General features: G+C 50.7%; 1 protein-coding gene across 2 annotated transcripts; it reads left to right on the forward strand.

The window, feature by feature from the left end:
- Positions 1 to 158: 158 nt before the first annotated feature.
- FBXO31 (F-box protein 31) lies at positions 159 to 25051 on the forward strand. Of its 2 annotated transcripts, XM_064387318.1 has the most exons (10): positions 159 to 615; positions 8010 to 8081; positions 9815 to 9901; positions 13480 to 13556; positions 14932 to 15099; positions 15759 to 15833; positions 17155 to 17264; positions 17917 to 18070; positions 18632 to 18987; positions 20242 to 25051. In XM_064387318.1, exons 1-10 carry the CDS (start codon positions 237 to 239, stop codon positions 20462 to 20464), a joined length of 1701 nt encoding a protein of 566 aa, XP_064243388.1. In that variant the 5' UTR covers positions 159 to 236; the 3' UTR covers positions 20465 to 25051. The 2 variants fall into 2 exon arrangements, with proteins under 2 accessions (XP_064243388.1, XP_064243389.1); XM_064387319.1 differs by lacking the exon at positions 9815 to 9901 and having other exon boundaries at positions 161 to 615.
- Positions 25052 to 25863: the final 812 nt, after the last annotated feature.

Genomic DNA, 25863 nt, shown 5'->3' on the forward strand with positions numbered 1-25863 from the left:
CTAGGCGGCGCACACGCTGGTTGCGTCGCTCAGGGACCAAGCCTCCGCTACCTGCGGGGGCGTGGCGCGGCTGGACGAGGAGGCGCTGATTGGAGGCGCCGCGCGGGAGGCGTGGCCTAGCGGCGGGTGGGCGGCGCTGATTGGTGCGGCTTTGCGGTGGGCGGTGCCGGCGGCAGGCCCGGCAGGTGGCCGGCACGGTGGCGCGCCCCGCGGCCGCGGTCAGAACGGCGGCGGCCATGGCCGTGTGTGCCCGGCTGTGCGGCGTGGGGCCCGCCCGCGGCTGCCGCCGGCGCGGCGCCGCCCGGGAGCAACGCCGCGGCGCCGCCGACAGCGAGCCCGACACCGATACGGACCCCGAAGAAGCGGGAGGTGGCGGCGTCACGGAGGACGACGAAGCCGCGGAACGCATTGAGGGCGGGCGGCCCCTGCCGCCTTCAGTCGAGGCCGGCCCGGCCGGGCGGGCCCCGCTGTCCCTGTTGGAGCTGCCCCCGGAGCTCTTGGTGCAAATCTTCGGCTCCCTGCCCGGTACCGACCTGCCCAGCCTGGCCCGAGTGTGCACCACCTTCCGCCGCATCCTCAGCACCGACACGATCTGGCGGCGGCGCTGCCGCGAAGGTACCGAGGGCCCGCACGGCCCGGGGCTGCGGGGGAGCGCGGGCGGCGCCGCGGGCTGCGGGAGCACACCGGGGCTGCCGGAGGGGATGAGGGGCTGGGGGCCCCGAGGGGCTGTGGGGGCTCCTGAGGGTCTGGGAGTCCTGAGGGGATGGGGGTGCTCTTGAGGGGATGGGGGTGCTCCTGAGGGGCTGTGGGGGCTCCTGAGGGGCTGTGGGGGCTTCTGAGGGGCTGGGGGTGCTCCTGAGGGGCTGGGGGCCGTGAGGGGCTGTGGGTGCTCCTGAGGGGCTGTGGGGGCTCCTGAGGGGCTGTGGGGGCTCCTGAGGGGCTGGGGGGGCTCCTGAGGGGCTGGGGGGGCTCCTGAGGGGCTGGGGCCTGGGCTGCAGGGCAGAAAGCAGATTTGGGGTGCGGGCTGTGGCTCGCAGGGCTCCATGTTTGCAGGGGGGAGACCTGGGCACATCCCCCGGGACACGGTCCCTTGGTGGTGGCGCTTGGCTTGCGGCAAAGGGCATCGAGCTGGGGGTGTCCCCCAAGGAATGGGATGGGAGAGGCCCTGGGAGGTGATGCCTCCATGTAGCATGTCCTTGTGGGAATCCCGAGGACTGGGAATGCTCAGCTCCTGAAAGGGGGGACCTCGGGGTTCCTGGAGCCGCGTCCGGAGGAGGCCGGGCCTGGGTAAGGGCATCCTTGGGAAGTACAGAGGCAGCGTGGAGAGGTTCCAGGTTGGGCTGTGCGTTTTCCAGGAATGCTCTGGTGCCAGGATGCTGTGCTGCAGTAATGCGAAGGCCCGGGAGGTGTTTTTTCCTCTGTGAGGCTGCGCTTCTCCCTCCGTACTCCTCATCCTCCTCCTCCCACCGCTGTGGCTGTGTGTTTGTTATTTCAGTCCTGTCCCACCTCCCAGGGTCTGCCTTGCTGTGCTCATCCTCTCCAAGCGCTGCCATCCTGCCAGGGGCTCCTGCTGCCACCGCATGAAGTCATGTGAATTTTCCTGTTTGCTTTCTGTTTTTAATAGCAGTGAGGGCACGGGGATGAGAGATTTGGGAATGTCAGTGGCTGCCTGCAGTGGGATCTGGTGGAATGCCTGAAACCTTGCAGGAATGAATTTGTGCCTTATCAGCACTATCCAAGAACCTTTGGACAGCACAAAGGCTGCACCTGGAAAATGTAAACCAAAGCATTATTTCATAATTCAGCATTGTCCCAATAATTTAACACTTGATTTAACACTTTTTAGGAGACAGGCTAATGAAATGGTTTAATTCTTTCCTTATACTTCTCTAGTGACGTGGAGATTTGTGTGTTTGATGAATGGTTTGCAAAACTTCACTGATTAATTATTTTAATAGGTTATGATCCTGGCAAAATGTGTATATAGAAATGTATGTCACTTTTAACTCTAGGCTAGGCTGGCTTGTAAAAAAGACCTACTGAATTAGGTCTGATGGGGATTTACATTTATTTATCAAATTCATGTCTGCTCCTTGGATTTTCTTTCCAATGGATGAAACTCAGCTGAAATTTAAGGAAATGAAGGAAACAGTGGGATTTGTATGGCTGAAACTACCCTGGACAGGAAGGGAAGGTATCAAGACAGCACTTTTGTCTATGGCCCTTAGCTAACTGCCAGGTGAGAGGTGTATAAACCAAATTTTGATTCTCTTTGCGTGTAATTTCTCCAGTTTCCCAACATATCCATTCCAAGCAGTGTCAGAGTGCCTTGGTGGCTGCTGCTGTGGCTGAGGAGGATCCTGTTCCACAGGCAGCTGCCCAAGCTGTGCTGAGCAGATAAGGGACCTGGCCAGAGTCTTCCTACCATGGTGAAACTGCTTCTGAGCCTTTTCACCAGCTCTGGTTTTCCAGGCAGCTCCTCAGCTGGACTTCTCAGGCTGTTTGTGGTGCTTTGCATTCCCTGCTGAGGTGGGACTGTAACTTTGGATGGTTGTACACACCAGTATGGAATTGGGCATTATTTTATAGGTAAACATCAGGTGTTGGTAAATAAATATGCATTTAAAACTTAAAATATTCTGTGCTGTGTTTCTGCACAGCCATACACTGGTGACTGTGTGATAATCAAACATAAAATGTAAACGTAAAATGTCATTGTTTTTTGTAATCTTTTCCAAAACCAATTCCTGTCTGAGCTCAGTGTTTAAATGTGTGTGTTTGTGTCTGCCTGAGCCTTGTTGTGAGCCTGCTTGTCCTAAAAACAGAACAAGAGCACGTGTGCCTTGCTGGTTTATTCACTCTGAAGCCTGCTGATGATCATGGAATCACAGAGTATCCCGAGCTGGAAGGGATCCACAAGGATCATCCGAACCCAGCACGGTGTTCCAGGAGTAACTGGGAAACTTCATCTTGCTGTCAGCTGCATGTGCAGAACCACTTCTGTTTTTAGGAGTGCACAGCAGTGCAGAGGCAGGAAAGAACCCTGAAATAACCAGAAGAGAGAGGAGCTTTTCTGGGAGGAGCTGTTGTTGCAGTGCTTTGTTTTGGACATTCTTTCTCTTGGACAGGAGCAGCCTGGCTGTGCCCCAAGCTGGATGGAGCCCTCAGTCCTTGCAGTGTTGATGTCTTGCTCTGCCCTGGGCCAGCCCAGCTGTAGATTAGTCTGAAAACATGCTGTGATTATTCCAAGTGTCCAGAGGACTTGTCTGCCTGAAAGTGGAGTGGCTTTTGCTGCTGGTGGAGCCCTGGGATGAAGCATGGGGAATTGTGTGACACTGGCAGAGCTTGTTGTCCTTTTATCATTGCAACTGTTTGGGGTAAACAATGTCTCTGGATTGCTTCCTTGGCAAGGGGAGGGTTGCAGTCACTTCCATGTTCTCTATAAATAGGAGATTGCTGATCCCTGCAGCAGGAGCAGAATTAAAGCTCGTGTCACCCTGGCTGGTGGCCTGCTCTACCTTGATTAACACCTTATAGTCCATTTTTAATCTTTAATTTCTTTCATCTTTGACCAGAACAGGGCAAGTGCAGCAGAACACCTGGGAACAGACCAGCAATGCAGAATAACCAGTTCTAGAGCTTGGAAGGAAAGGCTTTTGTTTGTGAAAACAACCTCCAGCAGCTTTTGGGCCTGCTGGAAAATGTCAGCCAAGGTGCTGGAGTTTGTGACCTTCAGGTTGTGTGGAAAGAGGAGGGAAAGAAGGGTGGGAAATGTGTACACTCAGTAAGGAGACTTTTGGGTGGGGTTCAGCTCTAAAAGCTTCCAAGGAATCCATGCAGGAGTTTGATGTACAAATGCTGCCACTACAGGAACCATTTCTTGCAGAGCTGTGCCCTAGTGAAGGTGGCTCTCATCAGCCTCAAGGCTCCAACCTCCCTTTGTGTGATGTGAAAGCATTGTGTGCTGTGTTAGTTTGTGGCTTTTCTTCATCCCTGATGACCTTTCCAGGCTTTTAAACTCCAGCTGGGCTGTGCTTGGCTGTTCCCACTGCTCAGGCAGTGCTCAGCCCTCTCAGCCACCCCTCAGAGAGTCTCAGACCTGTCTGCAGGCTGCACATCTGAAGCTGCCCATCCTCTGCTTTAGGGTTTCCACAGATATGTGCATTTATTGCAGATCAAATCTCCTGTTCCTCTAGGGTAGCCCCAGGCCTTCCCTGGCAGAAATGTTTGGGAGAGGGCTGGATGTGTTTTAATATGATTGCTCAACCTTTGGAAGCAAGAATTCCAAATCTGTCCACCTGCTACTTAGAACTGCTACCATGAGAATCTCCCATTTTTGTGGTATCTGGAATAATCCAGTGAGTTTTTATCCTCTCTGTTCTATTTCCAGCCTTGTGAACATGCATTTATCCAGGGATAATTGGAAGATTTGATTAGCCAGGACACAGTGGAAGTTCAGTAATGGTGAAGGGGATCCAGCTCTGCCAGACATCCTCATTTCCTCAGAGCTGTGGATGTGCACACACAGCTTCCAGCAGCTCCCTGGCGTTGCCATGCTGGGAAAGGCAGCAGAAAAGCAGGAATTTGGGCTTTGATGTGAGCACAGGGGTTATTCCCAGCCCAGGATGGGAGAGCCTTGCTTGTTTTTAAATTCCAAACTAGTCCTTGCAGGGTGAAGGTGACACAGCTTCTTTTGGGGAGGAGCAGGGACTGGGAGGCCTGGAAGTGCTGGGAGCAGGGCAGGGGAGAAATGCCACTTGCAGAAGTGTTAGTGCAGCTCATAGCCAATGGAAACTGCTTTTCCAAGCCCTTAAAATCCCGTGCATGTGACCATGGAAACAGCAGCATGTGCCTGTGTTTGGGAAATCAGCACTCCTTATAAACCAGCAGCCTTTCCAGCTGGTCAGTGGGGACCTGAAAAACCAATTTCCATCCTTGCTTTGCAAGCAGGATTAAGTAGCCATTTTCCAAGGGTGTGAATTTCTGTGACTATTAACTCCTTAAAATAAAAATACTTTACTCAGTGAGCTGTTGCACTGAGATACATTTCCTTAAAATAGATTTAATTGCACTGAAGTGGAATTTTCCAGGAAGCTCGAGCCCTTCAGATCTTTCTTGGAAAGGGATTTCTGTTCTCTGTAAAGAAAACCTTCCCAGATTTATTTTTCTCTCATTATCTTGAGGCTCTACTTGCTGTTAGTTTATGTCCCTCTTGCCTTCTGGATTAAAAGGAGCTGGCCTTTCATGCTTAAGATATTTGGAGGGGGTTTTTTTAGGCACTGTGAGCCAAAAGATTGATTTTTCCCATAAAATGACCATGCTGGTGTGAGCAGCTGGGTCAGAAGAGCTGCAGTAATGCACTTATGGAGCTCAGCCATCACTGTGGCATTTTCACTCTGTAGCTGTTTGCTGACCAAAATAGGATAAGAATTAGTTATAAAATGAGTCTTAAAGCACATTAGGATGGGATTATTGTTTTCTCAGTAATACTCTCTTGGATATCTAGTGACAAATAACATGTAGCAATATAGAAATCCATAATTTTTGTATTATTTAAAGGAGTTTATTTGAATCTTTCCAGGTGAGATTGGAATTACAAGCACTTTATTAACAGTTTGGCTTTCATAAAATTTCACTGCAGGTTGTCAGGGGCCCTTGCATGAAGCTGTGACATCAAATCCTTTCCCAGCCTGTTATTTGGAGGTAACTGCTGCTGGTGGATCTCCCATGGCACTCACTTGAGGGATTTATGGATTAGGGAGAAGGCTTTGGGAAACTGTGGGAATGGGGAATGTCACTCCTGGTGCTGCTGGAGATTCCATTTGGGGAGGATCCTCCGTGTGTCTCCTCCCTTTGGCATGCAGTGAAATCCCTTCCCTGCCTGCAGTGCCCAGGGCTCATCTCACCTGTCCTGCTGATGCCTTGGGAAGGCTGGACAGAGCTAAGGAATAAAGCAGGGATTCATTAAAAGGGTATCCTCAGTGGGCAGCACAAGAGCCCAGCCAGGGCTGCACCCAATAAACCAAAATGGTCCCAAAATGCACCCAAGATGAACCAAAATGGTCCCACAATGCACCCAAGATGAACCAAAATGGTCACAAAAAATGGATAATTGGTCACAAGATCTCTCACTTCTCTAAGTTCTGCTCCATGTGCACATTGCAGTTCACTGTCCAGTTCCAGCTGCAGCCCCTGCAGTCCCATCCTGCTTGTTTTTCTCTCTCCAGCCCACGGGGTTTGTGCTCTTGGGGCTGAGATTTGGATCATTTGTCCTTGGTGCCCAGTTGGAGCAGGAATTGTTTTGTGTCCCTGCTCTGTGCACAGAGCTCACCATCCCCTGATGTGAATCCAGACCCACACACTAAAGCAGCACAGTGTCTGAAAAATATAAAAGCCAAAACCTGAGGCATCACTGGGGCCAGGTGAGTTTTGTTCAGGTGCACAAGAGTTGCCTGTTCCTGCCCTTTCTGAGGACATTCCACACTGTTCCTGCACCCCTTGGATGTGTTTCCACCCCTTGGGTGCATTTCCCTGTCCCTCTCTGAGGTGCAGAGGGGTGCTGGGCAGCCTGGAGGGCTCTGGCAGGGTGGCTCTGCATTGCCAGGCTGCCCTGGGGCTGTGCTTCCATGGCTCTGCAGCACTCAGCTGGCAGAGCCCCAGCACTGACGGGTTTGTTTGTGCTGTGAGTTCTTCCTGCCAGCTCAGCTCTGCTAATTGTGCTTCCCCAGCCCACCTTGGGGCTCAGAGCCCTCAGAGCCTCCTCTGCCTTTGCCTGCAGAAGTCAGCAGGAATTCTGCCACTGCCCTTGGCATTTTTTGATGAAGGGCAGTGTGTTTGTTGTGCCCTGTGCCCCCCTCACCCTCGGGCTTAGCCAGAGTGTGCAGGATGTGGATTCCCTGGAGACAGGCTGCCAGTAAACCTCTCTCATTGTGTGCTTGCACTTACAGACAGGAGGAGGCTGAATTAATTCAGGGAAACTCCTATTTTTCTCATATTTGCAACCTGAGTTCTCTCCTGCAGAGGGTTTCCAGCTTTAGGTGGTGCTTCACAGCCACGGTTGTTGATTCAAGGATGCTCAGCTGAGGATGAAGTTTGTATTTAATGGCTTGATGAAGGTCTGCAGAGATACAGTTTTGTGTCAAATACCTGGCAGGTGTTTGTGCTGCTGGGGAAGGCTGCTGTTTGATCTGTGCTGTTGATGGCTTTGATGTCAAGGAGGGCACTTTGCTGTGCTGAGATCTGTCAGGGTCACTGCAGCAGGGTGGCTTTGTCACTGCTGATTTTTTGGGATCTCCCTCCTCTCATTTCCTCCCTCTGCTCTTTGGAGAATTCCTGGCACTGAGACATTAGTACTTGCTTTTATTTTTTTTTTTGTTTTGAAGTTTCTTAGAAGTTCGACGTTGACTTCCTGAAAATGAAAGGAGAGAATCTCATTTTCTGCTTCAAAGCTGCTCCCAGATCTCCGACTCCCTTTGTTTTCGGGGGGTTCTGGAAGCAATCAAAGCATCTGACTGCACAGCAGCCCTGTCTCAATCTGATCTGCTTTCAGTGTAACCATATTTGTACATGCTGGGGCCTGTTTTATGTCTGTGTTTCATTCTTTTTCGAGCCTGTGACCTTTCCTTCAGGATCCTAATAAGCAGTTTTCCCTGTCGGGTACCTCAGGGAGAGTAGATAATTGCTGCGCACAGCGGTGATTTGCTGGGAGCAGGCACACAATCCCAGCTGGAATGGGGATGTCTCCCACATTTCACACTCCTCCTGGCTGAGATGTGAGCAGCTGCCACTTTGCTGGGTGTGTTTGTGCCTTCTGCTGTGTTTGTTGCAGGCATTGCCTCTGAAATGTCTTGGAACCTGCAGTGGAATCGCATCCGGCTTTTAAAGCAAAAATCAGATTCTTGGTCTGCTTTGGCAGCTTCAAGAAAGCACAAATCAGATCTCAGTGGTTGATGTCAAGGCTCCAAACCTGTTTGTGCCAGAGTTGATCCTTTTTTGCTGTGTTGTTGCAGAATATGGAGTGTGTGAAAACCTGAGGAAGCTGGAGATCACAGGAGTGTCCTGTCGAGACGTTTACGCCAAACGTAAGTGATGAAGCCAATCCAAATCGTGCTCAATACCAGTTTTGAGAGCACAGAAATGATGAATATTTATTAAACTTTGATGGCAGCAGTTGTTCAGACAGACTTGCAGGGGTTTCATTGGGAAGTTGATATGTTTGGAGTTTTATTTAATATCAAAACTCAGGATTTCTGTGCCTCCCAGCCCTTTGGTGGGAGAAGAGGATGGAATTTAATTTTTAAATGAAGTTTGTTGTGGGGTTTTCATCCTGTTTTGCCATTTTCAGATCTTGCTAAGGAATTAACAGGTTTTTTTTTTCCTAAGCCTTGATCTCAGTGAAAGGAAATGGCTGTAGGAGAGTGGGAAAGGGATGAGCATTCCCTGAAGGAAGAGAGCCTGGCAGGAGGTGTCTGTGTGTTTTGGAAATGTCTGTGGGACCCTTTAAAACCCTGAAGTAGCAGTGACCCATTGATCTTAAAGCTGAGTATAAGAATAGGTAGAAGGGCTTTAATGCCATTTTTAATAGACTTGCTGAGCATCCACAGAATAATTATTTCATCACCTGATATCTCCCTTTCCCTATTACACTAGGGATGGAGCTGCCTCATTTTCCTGGCTGGGAGGGCTGAGTGATGCTGAGCCAGCACACACATGTCCCCAGAGGAGTCCCATTAACCCTTGAGGCCTCCCTTAATTCCCATTTAATCCCATGTTTTGGTGTGGTGACAGCCCCACAGCACATACCAGGTCAGATCTCAGCTCTTCATTGCCATTTTCAAGTGGGACAACATCTCTTCATGACCTGTAGTCCTTTTCACTGCATAACTTCCATGGTTCAGAGATACTAAAGTTGTATTTAGTGCTTTTTATGCACTTTTATGTGAGTGAAAATGGCCTTACTGGCTCAGGACAGTGGTGACTCTCCAGCCCATGGCTGAGGAGAGGATGAGCCTGTGGGATATTTTCCTAAACATTCCCACTGTTTCCAGCTTTCCAGAGTGTAATCAGGTTATTTATTTAATAACCTGCAATAAATCTACTTCACACCTAGGTTTCCATGGGTAGTTTTCAAATCCATGGCATCCATTAGCAAAGGGTCACACTTGATGTGTGAGAGCACCCTTGATTTGGCCTTTCCTGCCCTTCTGTGTCAGATCTGTGTTTGTAGCCAACCAGCACTCCCAGTCAGGGATGGATCCCCAAACTGGGAATGCTGGGCAGCAGTTCTGGCTTTCAGGATGCCCCATCTCAGCTCCTCTGCTCACATTCTGCACTTTGGCCTGTGCCAGGAGCAGATGGCTGCTGGTGTCACCCCATTTTCTGTGCTGTCCCATAAACCTCTTTAATTGCAGAGGAGTTAATTTGGGATTACTGCCTGGACTTTTCCATTCCCTGAGTGTGTTTCTGTGAGAAATGCTGGGGGAAAATGGGAACTGAGCTTAAGTGCCTGAAAGCAGAACTAATCCAAGGCCCATGGAGCGACTTGGTCTTCTTGAGCAGCAGTGCAGAGTTTGAGAAAGGGCTCTGATTCCACTTGGAGTTCACTGGATGCCATTTGTAAATAATGTCTGTGGGAATCTGGAGCATTTCTGTGTGAGAAATCCTGCTCACATGGCACTGAGGGTGACAGAAACACCTGGAAGCAAACTCAGGAGCGAGCTGTGCTTCCCTGCGTGGTCGATGCAGATCCATGGAAGTGTTTGCTGGTCCCAGTGGAGCAGAGTTTGCTGGCACTCACCCTGCTCTGTCTGTTCAGGTATAAACCCCCGGGTGAAGTCGGGGCGTTTTATGAAAATCCTGCCCGACTACGAGCACATGGAGTACAGAGATGTTTACACCTGCCGTACGTACCCGCTGCCGCTTGCACCCGGGCTGCTGCATGGACTGTGCCCTGCCTTGCAGCAAAGCACTGGCCTGACCCTGGCACAGCAGGGACGTGCCACCAGGGGTGGCTGGGGCGTGTCACAGAGCGCTGGCACCCTGCGGGGTGGCAGTGTGAGCAGGGTGGGGACTGAGGGCTGCTGGGTCTCCTTCAGGTGCTTCTTGGAGCACTCACTCTGCTCGGTGGGAATTGCTCCTTTCTTTGAGGGAAGAATTCAGATACCAGGTGTAGGAGTGTGCTCCCTAATGACAGAGTGGCAAAACTGGCCTTTGTCCCCCAAAAAAGGGAAGAAGCCCAGAAGTTTCTCTCAACAATTAAATGAAAAGCCACCTCATAGGACCTCAGGGAGTTCACTAAGAACTTGAGGACATCTAATTGGATAGAAGCCAAAACGTCTCGCCTGGCCCATCAGGTAGAAAAGAACAAAAGAGCTAAAGGGCTTTTGTGAAGTGTTTTTACCAGGAGCAGACCTCTGCACTTGGCTCGAGTTTTTCTGTTTGTTATTTTGCCTTTTATTAAACCTGTTTTGTTTCTAATAGCCATGTATCTGAATTCAGATACCCAGGAAAGAGTTCAAATACCCAGAGATACCTCCCAAAGGCAGCTCTGGACTGGCAAAGAGCTTTGTGGTGATTCAAGTGAGCCACAGTGCAATCCACAGCTCTTCCCAGAGAAAAATGCTGAGTGTTCCCATAGTAATTCCCCCTCTGCACACTGAATCCTTTTAAGCACCATCTCTGTCTCTAGGAAACGTTCTGCTAATGTTTTAAACATTGTGATTTGCCTTCCTCACTTTGGATAACCTTTTTTCCCCTCCTCGTGTTGTGTTGAGGGAGGAATAGGTAAACCCTTGGAGTTCAGTGTTCAGCAGGAATTGAGGGAGAAGGACTGATTAGTTTACATCAATTAAAGAAGCCAGGACTATTTGGTGTTTGTTTAGAGGGGGTGTTGAGCTGTCTCTGATGCTCCTTTGGGTCTGCAGAGTTTGGCAGACTCCAGTTACTAACCCACTGCTTGGGAATGGAGTTTTTCACACGCATTAATCAGTGAGTGGATGTGCAGAATTCCCTGTGCTGAGGGAAGCAACTGAGCAGGGGCCATGCAGGGGAGGTGGTGGCTTTAATGTGAGTCAGGACAGACCAGCAGCAGGGCTACAGCAGGAACTGGGACAAAGTTTGGGCTTTGGCAACCTGGGGTGTCTGTTCTGGGGCTGCAAAGGAAGGAGAAGCAAATCCAAGCTGCAGGATTGATTCCTTTGGAGACTGGATGTTTGCTCCAATCTTAAATGGCATTTAGTGCTGTTCCTTCAATTGTTATTTATTTACCTCCAGCCCCAAATTTCTGATGTGCTCCTTTTCTCTTGGAGAAAAGCTTGAGTGGTTGGACTTAGTGATCCTAGAGCTCTTTTCTGTGGTTCTGAGCCCATGTGGTTTAAGATGCAGTGGCCCATTTCCCCTTTTTCCCCTCCTGTGCTGTCAGGATTTTCCATGGAACTCTTCCCTAGTTGCTGTTCATGCAGGGTCAGCCAGGTGAGCTCAGATCACTTTCCCCAGGGGTTTAAGCTCACCTGGATTACTCTGAGCTCTTCCCACCAGCAGGTCAGGTGTCACCAGCCAGGGCACTGCTTTCATTGCTCCAGCTCCTTTTGCTTCCAGAGACCTTCCTGCATCCACTGGATGTGGTTTTGCTCCATTTGGCAGGATGTGGACTCAGAAATTTGGATAGGCAAGAGCACAGGCAGTGGAAGACCTTGGAGAAAGACCCAAGTGCTGTTTTCTTTCGAGGAGCAGGAAGGGAAACAAATGCTAAATCCATCCTGTCTCCTGCCAGGAGGAGCCAGAGCTGGAATTCATCAGGTTTCCCTGCAATTAATATTAGCTGCTGTTTTGCTGGAGCTCAGAGACAGCCCAGGCTTGAAAACTGAGCTGTGTTTTGAGACTTGTTTGGGCCTTTGGCCAAGCACCAGCATTTTCCCCAGTAAGTTCTGGAAGTGAATGACATTTTTTTTGGCCTCTAAAAAAGCTCAGCTCTGTTCCCTGAAATTGCTCCTAACAGGAGCTGGGCTAGGAGGAACATCCTCTTCCCCCTGGGATAGCTTAGTTTTCTGTCCTAAAATAATAGGACAGAAATAATAATATATTAAAAAAGGCTGGGTTTTATCAGCTCTGTGGCAGACAGAGTAGAAGGCAGAGTGTGGTGGGTGGAGCAGCTCATGCCATTAATTAATGTGTAATTACTGAGCTGGGAATGGGGTTTGCCTGCTTGCCTTAGTGTTGTTTGTGCTGCACTTGGTTCCCTGGGTGAAACCAGGCCAGTGGAATTGTTTACTGCCCAGGAAAAAGGCTCCTCCAGGCCAGTTGGCAGCAGCTCTGGACATCCCTCCCTGCCATCCTAAACTCCTGTGGAAGTTCTTGCTTTTGGTGGAATAAAACCACTCCTGTAGTTCTTGCTGTCTGAAGTAAATAACGCAACAAAGCTGCTGGAGCAGCTGCACTGAAACACAATTCTGCTTTTAAATTAATGCAAACCCAGCCCTATTATTCAAGCCAGCCCTGGAGGTTAAAAAGAGTTACTGTGGCCTTCTGAGTTGGCCATGGACTTGTAAAATCTCAGTGAAATACCTTCCTGCCATCTTCATGGAAGCAGTGTGCATGCTGCTGTTCCTGCCCAGAATGCCAGAGTGTGTGATGCCTTCTTCTGAAGGGTGCTGGTTGTGTGAGGAAACCACATGGACAAAAGGGAATTAGATGGACAAGGGGAAAGGCTGTGTAAGGACTGGAGGTGGGTCCCATCTCTAAGCTTTCCTCACCAGGGAGGGTTAAGATTATTCTGTAAAAACCCTTTTTTCCTGCTTGCTGAAAATGTTCCTCTGTTTAGATGGGATTGGAGGGACAGCTGGCTCTGAGATGAGAAACAGGGAAGCCTCCACTGCTAGAGTAGATTTTGGGTGGGTTTTGGAAGCGGCTTTTGGGCACTGCTGAGGTGTAGCTGCTTCTCTAGAATTTTTAAGGCCGTGACTGATGTGGCCACACCACCAAATTCCCAAGCTGGAGTGATCCATGTGCTTTGCCCGTGCTCCCAGTGGCTGTTCCTAAGGATGCTTAACTCTGGAGCCAAGATTGTCTACACAAGGCAGAGAAATGCTTTCAAAATCCTCCAATTTCCCTGTTCCTTGCTGCCCTTCCCTATTTTCTGTTGCTTTGCAGTGTGAAGCATTGAGTGCATTTTTGGTAACTGGAGGCAGCAGATGCTTTTATTTGGTTTTAGCTCTGGTTTTATGGTGTGATTTGCATTCATGGGACTGTGTTGCAAAAGTTCTTTGGGAATTCCTGCTGAGGTAGGTGGTTCTGCCCTTCCACAGGGCCAGGAATAAAGAACATAAAAGTGTGTGAGCTTGGGGGAGGGCTCAGCTTGCACACAATCACTTCTCCTGCGTAAATGCAGTTGTGGGTGCTGTGTGCAGCCTGGCAGCAGGGTTTTCATTCCCAAAATCCCAGTGGCTGGGCGGGATGTGCTCACTGTGTCTCCCTGTTCCCCAGTGCTGCACCGCTACCGGCACATCCTGGGATTGTGGCAGCCGGACATCGGGCCCTACGGGGGACTGCTGAACGTGGTGGTGAGTGAGGGGCTCATCCCGGGGCTTTTGGGGGCTCAGAGCTGGATTTTTACACTTCCCACACCTGGCAGCCATTCCCAGACCACTGAATAGTCTGAGCAGTCAGTCCTTGAGTGGGTGGTTTGGGCACAGAGGGTGCTCCGTGGTTCTTTCCTGGTTTCTCTTAGGCTGGAGCTCAGGAGGAATTGCTTCACAGGAAAGGTGGTTAAACACAGCAGGGGCTGCTCACGGGGGAATCCCCAGCCCTGGAGTGGGGGTGGCACTCATTGCTGTAGTGGGGACTGCTCACAGGCTGGACTCCATGGTCCTGGAGCTCTTTTCCAGCCTGAATGGTTCTGGGATTCTCATCATCATCACCTTTCTCCAGACAGTTTTTATATTTCAGCTCTGCACCAAACAGCCCCAGGAGCAGGTAGAAAACATGATCAGTGTTTGAAGGAAAGGCTTGATTTAGAGTTTGGCACTGATATTCCAGTGGCTGGCACAGGAGTCTGTTCATTTACTTCATTTTCTTTGCCTGCAGCTGAACCTTTTGCAAAGGGCTTTGCAGTTGTGTGGTTGGCAAACCTTTGACTCGTGCATCAGGTGCAGAGTGACACTGGTGCAAGATCTGTGGAGCCTGGCAGCTCTGGTGCTGCTGGGAGAGCATTAATGAGCAACATTTGACTCTGAACTGAGAGCTGAGCCAGGAGTTTGCCTGGAGCCCTTGTTCTCTGCAGCAGGATTCACCAGCTGCCAGCCTGAAGCAGAACAAATCATGAGACCTTTGGGTTTTGCAAGATTCTGGTGCATGAACCATGTAAGAGGGCATCCAGCTGCATCAGTGCTTCCCCTGTGACCTTTATAGGTCAATATAAAGACTTTTAAAGACTTTTTCTCAGATCTCTCTGTTTGGAGAATATCCTGCCTCTGGAATTGCAGGCCCTGAGGGAAAGGATTCTGTCAGGTGTGCAGGGGGGGTCTGTGCCTCTCAGTAGAGGAGAGTTGCTTCCTGTGCTCTGAGTAATAAAAGCAAATAACTCCTCATGCAAAAAGCAGGGGTAGTCATGGGAAGCAGAAGATCTGCCAGCAGGAGCTCTCAAACCAATTAGAGTCTGACTTGCTGTGTGGTCTTTCCCTCTGGATCCTGCACTCCAGGCAAGTCATTTGCAGCAATAAAGGCCTGAGCTTTTCCCAGTGGTGCAGGAAGCCTTGTAAAGAAACCCTCCTCACCCTGGGAGTGCATATGGTCTGGGTTAATGGCTGGAAAGCTGTTTGGGAGTGCAGCAAACTGTTCTGCAGCTGCTGGGCCACGAGAGGCCTCAGAGGTTGCTGCAGACTCCTAAGGAATCCTGCAAAGCTGATCCCCTGGGCTCTGTGTCCTGTCCCTCTGCAGGTGGATGGTTTGTTCATCATTGGCTGGATGTACCTGCCCCCTCATGACCCTCACGTGGATGATCCCATGAGATTCAAGCCCCTCTTCAGGATCCACCTCATGGAGAGGAAATGTGCCACGGTGGAGTGCATGTATGGCCACAAGGGACCTCATAATGGCCACATCCAGGTGGGCTCCTCTGCCTCCTCAGCATTGTCTGTGCACTTCGCCTCTGGAAATGGATTCATCAGAAAGCTGGGAGAATTTTATTTCAGAGATACGGCTTTCACCACCCTGCTGTGTGTGTGGGCACCAGCTTTACACTCATTATGTGTCTGACAAGTTGTGTGGGCTGTTGCCTGCTCTGAATTTGTTCCCTGGCAGTGGCACAGCCAGGCTCTTGTGCTGTTTCCTGGGCTGGGAGCAGCAGGATGTGCACAGGCTGGGGAAGGGATGTGTAAGCTGGCCTTGGGCAGCTGCTGAGTGTGCCCAGGCAGGCACAGACCTGTTCTGCAGCTCTCCCCATGCTGAGACCTTGGGAAGGTGATGCAGCATCCATTGCATGCTTTGAAAAGCTTCCTGACAGATTTTCTTTAAAGGAGGAAGCTTAAATAGGGAAGCAGCTTAAAACTCTTATTTTCATTAGAGTGCACTGAGATTGTTTCTCTGTTCTGTAGCTGTTGCACTCAGTAGCAGTGAATGATTTCTCTGTTGTAGTAAATCCAGCAATGTTTGTTTTGTAAAATTACTGGGAGCAGTCTTAGCTCCATCATCCCAAGCATCTCTAAACAGGTGTGTAACCTGTTCAATTGTGTAACCTGTTCAATTCTCCTCCCTGCTGACTACAGATTGTAAAGAAGGACGAGTTCTCCACCAAGTGCAACCAGACAGATCACCACCGGATGTCAGGGGGCAGGCAGGAGGTGAGTGCTCTGCCTTTGTGTGTCCCCTTCCTGAGATCTGCTTGCAGCTGCTGCCCTTCTGATTCCTGTGTCATTGGGCATGCATGAACCCCCAGGCTGGGAGCTTTTGGCTCATTCCCTCTTTCAGGCAGTTTTGTGTCAAGGTGCTCTTTGAGCCCCAGCACCTTCCTCCTGTTTTGGTAGCAGACCTGTCCAGGGAGGGTCAGCAGCACTTCTTGGCCATCAGCAGCACGCCAGGCACTGATCTCAGTGGCATTGCTGTCTGTATAATTAAGATCTTTCAAACACAGTGAGCACCAGCTGCAGTTGGATACCTGCTGGTCAGGGAGGCACCTTCCCACTGCTTGCCTTGCTCGAGGGATTAAAAGCTTCATTTGGTTGTTTCTCCTGTGTGTGTCAGCTCTACCCAGCAAGGCAGATTCCTGACTGAAATAGCTGTGTTTAAATGCAGGTATAAATGGCAGGATGAATACCTGTGCCAGGTACTGCTCTTTGCTTCCAGCTGGTTCCACGTGACAAATCTGATATTTCAGCTGCTTTCTGAGGAAGGCTGTAAAATGTCTGTCTGCTAATGGGAAACAGCTGGCTGCAAGGTTTAGTTAAGTGTTTTCTGGTGCTGGAGCAGATGAGAAATGCTTTAATACTTTCAAAGCACCACGTTATGTGTGCGTGGCTTTATGGAAATTGGAGGATCTGGCTTGGGAAGATAAAGGAGGCAGGTTTGGAATATCACTTGGCAGGCTGCTATCTCAGTGTAAGCTGTTATCACACCAACTCATAGCAGGGTATTAACTTGTCAGAGCTGCAGTTGGGGTACTTCAGGAGATGCTTTCAAAGCATCCTTTTGGATTTAGATGCATCAGTATTAAATCAGCAGGATTTAACCTCCTAAACCCTCAGTGCTTTTCAAAAGCTTTTTTCTTTTATGTTGAGCGTGTCAGGACAGGGCACAGGAGTCAGCTTGTGGGCACACAAATGAGTTACTGTGAGAGAAAGAGTAGATGAGCTACTTTGCAGTGACAGGCCATGCTCATGCCTTTATTCTGAGGAGGTTTATGCTTCTGCCTGGGATTTATTTGAAGGGGAGCTGTTTATTGTGTGATCACTGGCAGTTACCATAATCACTATTTGTTCAGCATATTTCCAAGCCAACACGTGCTTGTTCCCAAATCCAACCACGTTTCCCTGTCCTTGGCAGAGGATGTGCCCTGTCTGTGGCTCTGCCAGTGAAATGTGCTGTCACAGAGTCACACACTGAAGCCATCTTGGGGCACATCACTGAAGTGACCTCATCCTCCCCCCTTTTCTCCTCGTGCTGCAGGAATTCCGGACGTGGCTGAGGGAGGAGTGGGGTCGGACTCTGGAAGACATTTTCCACGAACACATGCAGGAGCTCATCCTGATGAAGTTCATCTACACCAGCCAATATGAGTAAGGGCTGCTGTAACTTCACACTCTGCAGCATTTTTCCTCAGGGGGGGTTTTCCATGGGCTTTCACAGCCAGAGCAATGTTGTGTCTTTGCAGTGCTTCCCAGCTGTACAGGGAGATGAGGTGGAATGACAGCAGTAGGAATAGGATTCCAAATTCTACACAATAACTATGCACAGTAAGGTGCTTTTGAGTCATATAACTTTGTTTAATTTGAAGACAGAGCAAATGCCTGTGGTCCCAAGGAGTGTCTGGTTATTACCCATATTAGTCAGTGTGCTCTGTAGTGCAGGAATTAGAGAGTCCCTGAGAAAGTGGGGATTTTAACCAGCTCTCCAAGCTTCTATTAGCAGCCACCTCACTGTAGCAGATGTTTAAATATGCTTCACTCTCAGGTTCTCTGGGAATCTCAAGGATTGAGGAAGTTTCCTTGCTGCAGGAATCTCCTGCTGTGCTCACGAGGATGGTGGGGAGAGTAGAGCAGGGAGGGAGGGAGCGCTTGCAGAGCTCTAAAGCAAATCTGAGCTTGCTGCAAACACAGATCCTGCCTGTCTTGACAACATCCCCAAGCTGCTGGAGGAGCAGAATGCAAACACACTGCTGCTGGGGAGGGATTTTTCTCTTGACTTCTGTGATGTTTTTCTCTTGCCCAGCAACTGCCTGACGTACCGGCGCATCTACCTCCCCCCCAGCAGCCCCGAGGACCTCATCCAGCCAGGCCTCTTCAAAGGCACCTACGGGAGCCACGGGCTGGAGATTGTCATGCTGAGCTTCCATGGCAAGAAAGCCAAGGGCACCAAGATCACTGTGAGTGCATTTTCCTGTGCCTCAGGTGCTTGCATCTCGGTGGATGCACAGGACGGGTTTCTGTCTGGGAGCTGGCAGCCCAAACCCTGTTCCCTGTGGGGATTGGTGGCACTGGGTGAATCTCAGCACACACAGAGTGACCAGGACCTGCTCTGCTAAGTTGCTCCTGGCTCCCCCTTCTTTTCCTCTCCCTTCCAGCTGCTTTCTGTGAGCAGCTGGTAGCAGGTCACTGGAGATCCCCTGTGTGTGTGTGAGGAGCAGGTACCAAATGTTGGCAGCTCTTCACTGCTTCACTGAAGTCAGGCAGGGGAGCTCCTTTCCTCCCTGCAGGGAGGGATTCTGCAGCTGCAGCTTTGACTTTCTTTCAGCCTTGCAAGTACAGCTTTTGATTTAAAATTCTGGTTCTGGGAATGGAAAAGCAGAGATGACAAAAAAGGTCCAAGCAGTAGTTTTTTTATTGCCAGCTTGATGATTGTAGAACAGGGTGAACTATTAACAAGTTCAGGTCATGGCTCTGTAGCACCTGGTGTCTGCAGCCGTGCTGTTCCTTCCTGTCCCTAGGGAGATCCCAACATCCCAGCTGGACAGCAGACTGTGGAGATAGACCTGGCACATCCTCTGCAGCTGCCTGACATCGAGAACCTGCGTGACTTCAGCGAGCTGTCCCGCATCGTGCTGGAGGTGCAGGAGCAGGTCCGGCGGGAGGAGCAGGAGCACAGGCAGGAGGAGGAGGAGCACTCCCAGCAGGCTGCCTCCCAGCCTGCCAGCCCCCTGGGAGGAGAAGGTGCTGAGGGGGAAGAGACTGCAGCTGGGGCAGAGGGGACGGCCCAGGACAAGGCCCCAGCTTCCCAGCCCTTCGTGCTGCCCATGGGAGTGATATCGAGGAACGAGGATTATCCCCGGACCTGCCGAGTCTGGTAACTGCTGCTTTTATGGCTGATTCATTTTGGAAAGGGAAAGGGAAGGGGAAATCTTTGAGGTGTGTCCTGTATTTATGTGCCCTTTACCTTCCTGTGGATGTCCCAGCCTCTTGGGCTCAGATTTCACAGAATCCCAGAATGGTTTGGGTTGAAAGGGACCTAAAATCCCATCTTGTTTGAGGTTGAAAGGGACCTAAAATCCCATCCCACCTTCCACTAGACCAGATTGCTCCAATCCCTGTCTGACCTGGCCTTGAACATTTGCAGGGATGTGGAATGCACAGTCTCTGGTTCCTGCCTCTGCTGCCCAATTTCCCAGGCTTTGGTTTGTTCCCTCTCTCACCATGCTGTCATCTGCCATCCCACTTCCTTGCTAGATTTACTTCAGAAGCTGGCACCTCTCCTGAATTCCACACACCCCCCCTTTTTTTTTTGGTGTGTTTTATGTCCCAGAGCTGCTCAGCTCATATATTTAGAACTGTTCAAGCTGCTTCCCATTCCCATGTGTGTCATTCATGTTCCTGGCTGTGGGAACACAGTGCTCTCTCCCACTTCTCCCTGGCCTCTGGTGCCTTGGGGCAGCCCTGGCAGGTGCTGAGCACCCCAAGCAGGAGGTGCAGGCATGCAGAGAGCTGTGCTGAATGGGAGCTGGAGTTGGTGGAGCAGCACACTAAATGAAGTGTGGAAAAAGAGCCCAAAAGCTGAGGCTTAGACAGGTGACCTTCAGCCAAACATCTGTGCTCATGGAAAAACCTACCCAGAGCTGGTTAATCCCAGAAGGCTTCTGCTGTCACAGCTCAGTTGTGTTTGGATAAAGCCCTGCTCCACCTGCTGCTTGCTCAGAGCTTTGAGTGACCTTTATTCCTCCTCAGGTCCTGGTAGGTTTCTCTGCTCTTTAGATTTTTCTCTCCCTTCCCTTAGTTTTTGCCTCTCTGGTCATGCTCTCAACGTGCCTTTGCTTTCCTGGAGGATTGAGCCTGTGCTCATCCTTGAGTTGCACGAGTTAATCTCACATGGGTTTGGGGGCTGCACTGCTGAAAAACCCAGCTTTGGTGTGCAGGTGCTAATTAGGATAACCCAAAGCAGGAACCTGCAAACAGCAACAGGGAGTTCTTTGTCTTTATTGAAAAAACGAGTGTAAATCTCGCTGTTCTGTCAGAGTGGCTTCACCAGAGCTTTGTGCTGATTTTTAACTAAACACTGGGTGATCCTGGCTCTTCTCACACCTGTTTTGTCCTCATCCCCTGGCAGTTTTTACGGGACAGGGCTCATTGCTGGCCACGGCTTCACCAGCCCCGAGAGGACGCCGGGGGTGTTCGTCCTGTTCGACGACGACCGCTTCGGCTTCATCTGGCTGGAGCTGAAATCCTTCAGCCTCTACAGCCGCATCAAGGTCTCCTTCCAGAACGCCCAAGCGCCTTCCCGGGAGGCCTTTGATGAGATGCTCAAGAACATTCAGTCCCTGGCTACTTGAGGAGTGTTTGTGGTGAAGGACAGGGCTCGGGGTGGCCGAGGCTGCTGCGCTCCCCAGCCGGGCCGGGGCGGGGAGTCCTCGCTCTCGGTTCCTCTGGATAGAAGCATGCACTTTGAATAAAGCCTTTCTACCCCAAATGTACACACATCCCACTTGAGACATCCCTGACTGCCCTTTCCTCTGTGCCACGCCACGCTGCTTCCCAGCAGTCCCTGTTTCCCAGTCTGTGCTTTGGAGAGCTGAAGGATCCTGCAGAGGAGGGAGCAGACCTTCCTTTGTGCAAAACAAGAATGTCTTGGGACAAAACCAACTTCTGGTCAGAGCTGGACAGAGGAACGGGCAGTGACAAAGCACATCCTCCTCTCCAGAAACCTTTCTGTGGGTGCAGCATTGCCAGGAGAGGCTGGTGTGATCCTGCATCCTTGCTAATTGCAGTGTGTGGTTTCCTCTGGAGAATTCCCTCAGCCAGGGCAGGATCCCCACTGCAGATGAGTGTGTGCAGCATTGGCCTGGCTTCTGGAGCTTGATGGATGTGCTGTCCCTGGAGCTCAGGTCTGGGTGTCTCCCTGAAACCAGAGATGTTTTTTTTTCTCCTTGCAGGAGCTGGGTGTGGGACTGGAGATGGGTGTAAACTGCAGAAGCTCTGATGTCTTCAGATTGGTTTGTACCTGAAAGGTTTTCTCAGTTCTTGTAAAGTGGGTCTGAAAATGCACAGGAAGGAGCCAAAAGAAGCCCAGCTGTGAGATGAGCCCAGTAGGCTCCAGCTGGGCAGCACAAGGTGCCACTGGTCCTGTGTGACCCCAGGGCTGCCATTCCTGTGCAGGTTGCCCTTCAGAGTCCAGAGTGACAAGGGGTTGTCCTTGTGGCTTCTTGTGGCTGCTGGAGTGGTGGCTGCTGCTGCCCCACTCACAGAGCCCTTCTTTCCCTTCCTTGCTGCACTTGTTTGATCCCAGATGCTTTTGTGGAAGATCTGAGCTCCAGATTTGGGAATTTGGGAATTGTGTGCTGCAGGCAAGGGAGCAGATTCCCTTTGACTGTGCTGTGCAGGAGAATCCTGGCCAGTGCTCATTTCCAGGCTGTGGGTTGTGCTGGAAACCATCAGCACTAACACAGCCCTTTGTTGCAGCTGCCCTCTGGCTGTGATGACAAACTCCAGGTCCCTTCTCTTCTCCCCAGATCGGTGTCTAACAAACCCCTGCTGTTACATCTCTGCAGTTTAATGTGTCTGGACCTGTGCTGGGAGGTTTCAGGCCCCTTCTGTGGAGAAGTTTCAGTCCCTGCCTGGTTCCAGTGCCTGTGAGCAGCTTTTGTTCTCACTCTCACAAGGGCTTTTTGCCATTTCTGGCTCTCATGTGTTCCCTCAGCTGTGTGAGGAGCCAGGCTCCAGCAGAGACAACAGGCAGCAGCTCATGTCACTCACAGGATTAATTCCTGTCTCTCTGGTAGAGTTCTCCAGACCTCTGGGAATTTCAAGGTGATTTAGGGCACTTTTTGCTTTGTTTCCTGCAGCTTTGTGAGAAGAGGCAAGCCTGCCTCAGCGCTGGGGGTGAGGAGCAGTGCCAGGCCTGCAGAATAAGCTGGGAAAGGCTGGGTGGTTGTGAGAGGTTTTCCTGCAGAGGGAAGAACCAGCTGGGGTCACACAGGGCTGGCAGGGAGGGAAGGGCTGCTCTCTGTGCCCTGAGTGGGCAGAGAGGGGACCTGAGCTGAAATTGGGCATCTCAGCCTTGTGCTGCAGCTCTGAGCTCTGTGCTGAGCTCCTGCCTGATCTGCAGCCACAGTTCCCAGTTTGGTGCAGGTTTCTGGGGCAGCTGGAGATGTTCAGTGCTGGGTAAGGGTTGGACTCGATCTCAGAGATCTTTTCCAGCCTAAATGATTCTAGGATTAGGACTTGATTTGGTATCTCAGTGGCCTGTTTATCTTGGAATTTGCTGTAGTTCTGTGTTCTACCAGCCCAAAGGGATGGGAGATGTGCCCTTGGGCAGCTGTTCCCATTGCTTGTCCCTAAAACCAGCTCTTCTTCAGCTGGATCTGTAGCTCTGATTGCAGGTTCCTCCCCACCTCAATATCCCCACCAAAAAAAAAAATCCTTAACTTTTACACAACTGACTTGATAAGTTTTGCTTTTAGCTCTTAAATTACAATTAATTTTTTTTAATGGAGATTAAAATCCAGATTGCATTGATGGCCCTGCAAGTACCTGAGGCTTAGGTCCCTCTCCCAAGTACTGACCTGTCTGTGGCCTTTGTCACCTGGGCAAGGTGTCACCTGTTTGCTGTTGGCACAGGTTTGCATCTGCTCTTCTCCAGGCTCCCTGACCCTTCTGAACCTTTCCAGTGGCAGTGCCAAGGCTCTCCTGATGGCCAAACCTGCTTGGCTGGCTGGAGGGAAGGGCTTTGGTGGAGGCTGATGCCCTGTGGGAATTTTCCCAGCTCTGCCTTGCCCCTGTAGTGGCATCTTTTTATTTATAACTCACCTGGCTGGCCTCAAAATGTCAGGATAATTCCTGATTAAAGGGAAAACTGCTGGTACCCCCTGGCTTCATTCTGTCTGGAGCAAAGGAAATAGCAAATTTTGTATTAATATGCCTCCTCTGATGCCTTTTCTCACCTTCTGCTGCTCCGAGCCTGGCAGGCTTTTGTGGCATTTCAGAAGAAAATCCCCTCTGCTTTGGCTGAGGGTGAGGAAAGCTGAGGAAAGCATCCAGTGCAGATGGATTTGGGAATGCTGGGGATGCTCCTGTGCCTGTTCCTTTGTGCATGGCTCTGCTGGTGCTTCCAGAGCCAGGCAGGATAACATGGAGTTAAAATTCCAGCTCTGGAACCTTTGGGAAAGGGCAGACAGATTTAGGAGCAGGCAGTTTGGGTCTGATCCCCCATGGTGAGGGGGATGCTCCTGCTTTCCCAGGGCTTTGCTGTGCTTGGTACAGGCTGTGCCACCCCTGCCCAGCTCTGCATTCCCCTCTGCTTTCCCAAATCCCGGTTCTGCAGCCCTTGGGATCTTTGTGGGAGCTGTTGACAGGGATGATGTGTGCTGGGGCCCTGCAGATGGTGATAAATCTCTGCTGCCGACGTCTCCTCGTCCTTGTGGCTCTGCAGGAAATCTTGGGGACAATTGGCTGCATTTCTTCATCCCAGATGGGTGGAAAGTGCTGGCGAGGATGGAAAACAACTTGTCAGGGGTAGGAATACTCTTGGCAGGAGCTTTTTGGATTAAACAAAGCCTTTGCAGGGAGGCTGCAGAGCCCCAGTGGCCACTGCAAGACCTGGGGCTGGATTCTGGCTCGGGACAGCTTGGGGACAAGTGTCTGCTTCATGTGCTGGGGATGGGTGCTGCTCCTCCATCCTGCTCCCTGTGTTGTCAGAGCACATGGATTTGGCCAGCTGGACAGCAGGAACATCAAAGCTGCACTTTGTTTGCCTTGGTGGGCCTGGTTTGAGAGCTGTGAATGTGCTGTGCTCAGGCGTGGTGCCTGTGGGGTTTGTCAGGCTGGGTTTTACTGAGGAGGAGGAAAAAGGAAGGAATTGTTTGTGAATTTGGGTGTCAGCTCCGTGCTGGAGTGAACAGCAGTGCTGCTGCAGCTGCCCTGGAATGGGACAGCAGCAGTGGGAGGGCAGTTCCTTAGGAAATGTGTGCTGGGGAAAAAGGGAATTCTGTGCAAACGTGCCTGGAGGTGTCAGCTCCCAGGAAAAGCCAAAACCACAGCTGGCTCCGTGTTCACTTTTCAACAAGGAAATGACTTTTTCTTGCTTTTTATTAATTTAAACCTAGTGGAACTCGATGGGAGTGTTGGGTGTTGTGTGGAAATGGGTTGTTTAGGCTCAACTTGCTAGTTTAGGGAATGGTAATGTGTTAACTCTGTCTTGTGGCTGGCTGCTCACGTGGCCACTAATCCTGTGTGCTGTTCAGCCTCCAAAGGCTCCTGCTGCCCCTCCCAGGGGGACAGTGAATTATTTGGGATGTGGAGTGGAAGAGAGAGGCACCAAACTGTGAGTGCCACCGACCTTTGGGTGCTTTGTGTGCTGAACTAAAATGTGTGGTTCTAGTTTTTGTTTGGATTGCAATCCTTGGAACTTTTGAGGCAAAGAGCACTTGGCTCGACTGTGTTCATTAGCTTAATTAAAGCAATCTGCACTTTTGTTTTGTCATTGATTACTCCCCCTTCCCCCTTCCCATGTGTATTTTGCACTCACCACTTTAACATGACACTGATGGATTAATCTGGGCATTTCCTGTAGGTTTTGAGTGTGGATAAGTCTCTATAAAAAGTATTAAAAATGAAGGTGAAATATAAATCCCTGCTTTGTAGAGAGGGCAGTGGGGGGAAACCTTTGGGCATCACCACCACAAATCCCCATGTGGAACATGATAAATTGCATTTTAACCACCTCACCTGTCCAAGGGCTGGGGTTTTGCCTGTTCTTTTCTTGGTGGCTTTGAGAGGAATGGGATGTATAAAATCAACACCTGGCCTACTTCACTGCAGGTTTTGGAAAGCTGAGCAAGCCCTGTGTGTTACTTTTACACCTGATCATTGTAACCCAAGGAGCCTTTTCCAATTTCAAATAATAAAAAGCAAAGTTTTGTGAACTTAGTTCTGTTTGCTTCCTTTTTTCCCCGCTTTGTCCCAAAGGAAGATGTTGGGCCAGTTCCACCCTCCTGACGTGCAGCTGCCTGTCTTCCAGCGTGGGATAGGAAATCATTCTCCCTTGTTTGGGTACTGGGTGAGCAGTTCTGATTTCCTGAAGATGTCAGACACATCCCACACCTCCTGCTGTGAAATCCCAGTTCCTGCCTTATCCTGTTCTCTGTCCTCTCCTCCTGCATCTCCCCTGGGGTGCCCGTGGTGCCTGGCTCCCTTCCCCAGCAGATTTGGGGTGGCAGAACTGGCACCCTGAGCCCTGACAAAACCTCCTGCCCTCCCAGGCCCAGCTTTCTCTGCCCAAAAGGAACCCTGAGGTAATCCTGGATAATTTTCCCCCCATTCTTCCTTCCTGTTGGTCTGAAAGGGATCAGCTGGCAGCAAACCAGCATGAGGGATGAGGAGGGGGAGGTGATGGTGTCAGCCCCTTCTCTGTGGGATCAGACTCTGTGTTTCCTGCACTTCAAATTCACACCCACTCCAGCTCTGCACTGCTTTTCCAAGGGATTCTGTGGAAATGGGAGAGCTTGTGGCACGAGCCCAGCTGCCACCAAGGAGCTTTTCCTCCTCCTGCTGCAGGTCCTGTGCCAGCCCCGTGCTCCCTGTCCTGCCTTTCCTGGAGGGAATGTCGAGCTTTGAGTTTTGCAGCCCGGTTTTGCTGGTAAGTTCCTTGGCAGCCGATTCTTTTTGAGAGCAATCCCTGCCCGTGGAGCTCTGAACTCGCCAGGTTCAGGCATGAACTCCCAATCCTTGCCTCGTG

Source organism: Passer domesticus, chromosome 12, assembly GCF_036417665.1.
Source record: "Passer domesticus isolate bPasDom1 chromosome 12, bPasDom1.hap1, whole genome shotgun sequence".
Lineage (NCBI taxonomy): Eukaryota > Metazoa > Chordata > Aves > Passeriformes > Passeridae > Passer > Passer domesticus.